The sequence below is a fragment of the Austrofundulus limnaeus genome, unplaced genomic scaffold (assembly GCF_001266775.1).
Source record: "Austrofundulus limnaeus strain Quisiro unplaced genomic scaffold, Austrofundulus_limnaeus-1.0 Scaffold275, whole genome shotgun sequence".
NCBI lineage: Eukaryota > Metazoa > Chordata > Actinopteri > Cyprinodontiformes > Rivulidae > Austrofundulus > Austrofundulus limnaeus.
Genome location: NW_013952677.1, coordinates 731579 through 733740, shown reverse-complemented (window position 1 = coordinate 733740; position 2162 = coordinate 731579). Strand labels below are relative to the sequence as shown.

General features: G+C 36.8%; 1 protein-coding gene across 1 annotated transcript in view; it reads left to right on the top strand.

Annotated features, from left to right (window-relative positions):
• Positions 1-2162, top strand: part of vav3 (vav guanine nucleotide exchange factor 3) — a 93787-nt gene that overhangs the window by 56048 nt on the left and 35577 nt on the right. Inside the window, 1 exon segment of the mRNA XM_014021016.1 lies at positions 640-749. Within this exon segment, the coding sequence (XP_013876470.1) occupies positions 640-749 (110 nt within the window).

Below are 2162 nucleotides of genomic sequence, written 5' to 3'. Positions count from 1 at the left end.
TTTCTTACACCCCTATTAAAACCTTCTTAACGCCTGTTTCCTGTTCTGCACGTTCATGAATATGAAGTTTGGGAAGCTCCAGCTGGAAACACTTGATCAGGCTCCTTAAAGCCAAAGATGAAGAGCCTCACAGAAAGCAGACAAACGCCTCCTTTCTGCTTTGGACAAATTGGCAGACAGATAAAAACAGATAAAATCGTGGCTCGGCGCAGGTTCTGCTGCCCACCGGGACCGCCTGCGTCGAGCCGAGCTTTGCTTTTTCTTTATTCATTCAGTAAAAATAAAAGTTTTTCTAAACGCACGGCGAGCTTGGCTCATTTTAACCTTCAGAGCCGAGAGCYGGAGCCATTAAACGTGCGTCCCACCAGCATCTGTTCAGCCGGGCCGCCCGTGTTGACACCAGGCTAACGCAGTCATATTTAGCCTTTAAAGTGGATAATTGGAGCTGATTACAGCCCGCTCACTGCTCGGGTCTGCTGTCTGAAGCCCGGCGGCCACCTCGCACTCCTCTTCCTCCTCTTCATCTCCTTTTCTCTCCCCGAGGCATCCCTCTTTTATTTTGGTATCCTTTTATCCCCATCTGTCTTCCTGCATCTCGTCTTGCTCGTTTTTTAAAAATGTTTTTTTTATGTGTTGCAGTGGTCCTACGGATTCTACCTCACTCACAACCAGGGCCAGAACGGCTTTGAGTTCTTCTTCAAAACCAAAGAGCTGAAAAAGAAGTGGCTGGAGCAGTTTGGCATGGCCATGTGAGTGTTCCTCCTTCTTTTGTTCTTACTGGATTTGCACGTGCGAGTGCAAACAGCGTGATCATCTCAGCTGCGTTTGGCCGCAGAGATAAAAAAAAATAAAAAATAAAAACGTCACGTTCAGACAGACTTCAGGCAGTCAAACTGCTTCGCCCGGTCTTTACCCCGACCTGGATTCCTCCGGGGGGGTCGACAAACCGGTTCAGACAGGTTTTATAACCTGTTCACTGTAACGAGTCCCTGAATGACTTGAGCAAACTAGTAAAAATAAAAATTAGTTCTGTTTTGGTCGAACCTTTAAAACAGTCAGTCTCAGCTACTACCACACCAAACTTTAGCTCATTACCTGTAAAACTGACGAGTTCAGGCCAGGCAACGGTAAATATGTAGATAAATTAATATTCGTTTGAATTTTAACTCACCAGCTCTGTTTTCTGTCTCTAAAGGTCTGTTTAGTTTTTTATTACATCTCAAGATCAGAACCGGATGATGATTTAGTTGTTTCTGACCTGTAACCTCGTTATTAAAAAATAACTAAAATGTTTTGATGTTTAATCTGCGTGGTTCTGTTGGAGGACAACAGAGCTTTTTCATGAAAGATAGAGATATTTTATTTTTACTCCTCATCATTATGTAATTATTTACCTTTCATTAACTAAACATTAGCTAATCATTAATGTACATTAGTTAATCATTAACTAGACATTAGCTAAACATTAACTAGTCATTAGCTAACATTACCATACATTAGGTAATCATTATCTAATCATAACCTAAACATTAAGTGATTGTTACCTAACCATTTGTTAAACATGAGTTAATCATTAAAAACTATTAGATAATCATAAAGTAATCATTGGCTAGCCATTAGCTAATTATTAGCTACCAATAATAAATCATTAGACAATCACTAACTAATCATTAGGTAACAATAAGCTAATTATTAGCCCACTAACTATTAACCACTAGCTACAGTTAGCAAACAATTAGCTGCTATTAGCTAACCACTAGTTAATCACTAGATAATCATTATCTAACCAATAACTAACTATTAGGTAAACTGTAATTAATCATTAGCTAACATTAACTAATGATTAGGTAATCACTAGTCAACCATTACCTTATTATTGACAAATTAGAAACTATTAACTAATCATTAGCTAATCATTAGTTACCATTAATTAGTTATCTAATAACAAATTAATCTATATCTAGTAATTAGCTAATCATTAGTTACCATTAATTAGTTATCTAATAACAAATTAATCTATATCTAGTAATTAGCTAATCATTAGCAACCATTTATTAGTTATCTAATAACAAATTAATCTATATCTAGTAATTAGCTAATCATTAGCAACCATTTATTAGTTATCTAATAACAAATTAATCTATATCTAGTAATTAGCTAAT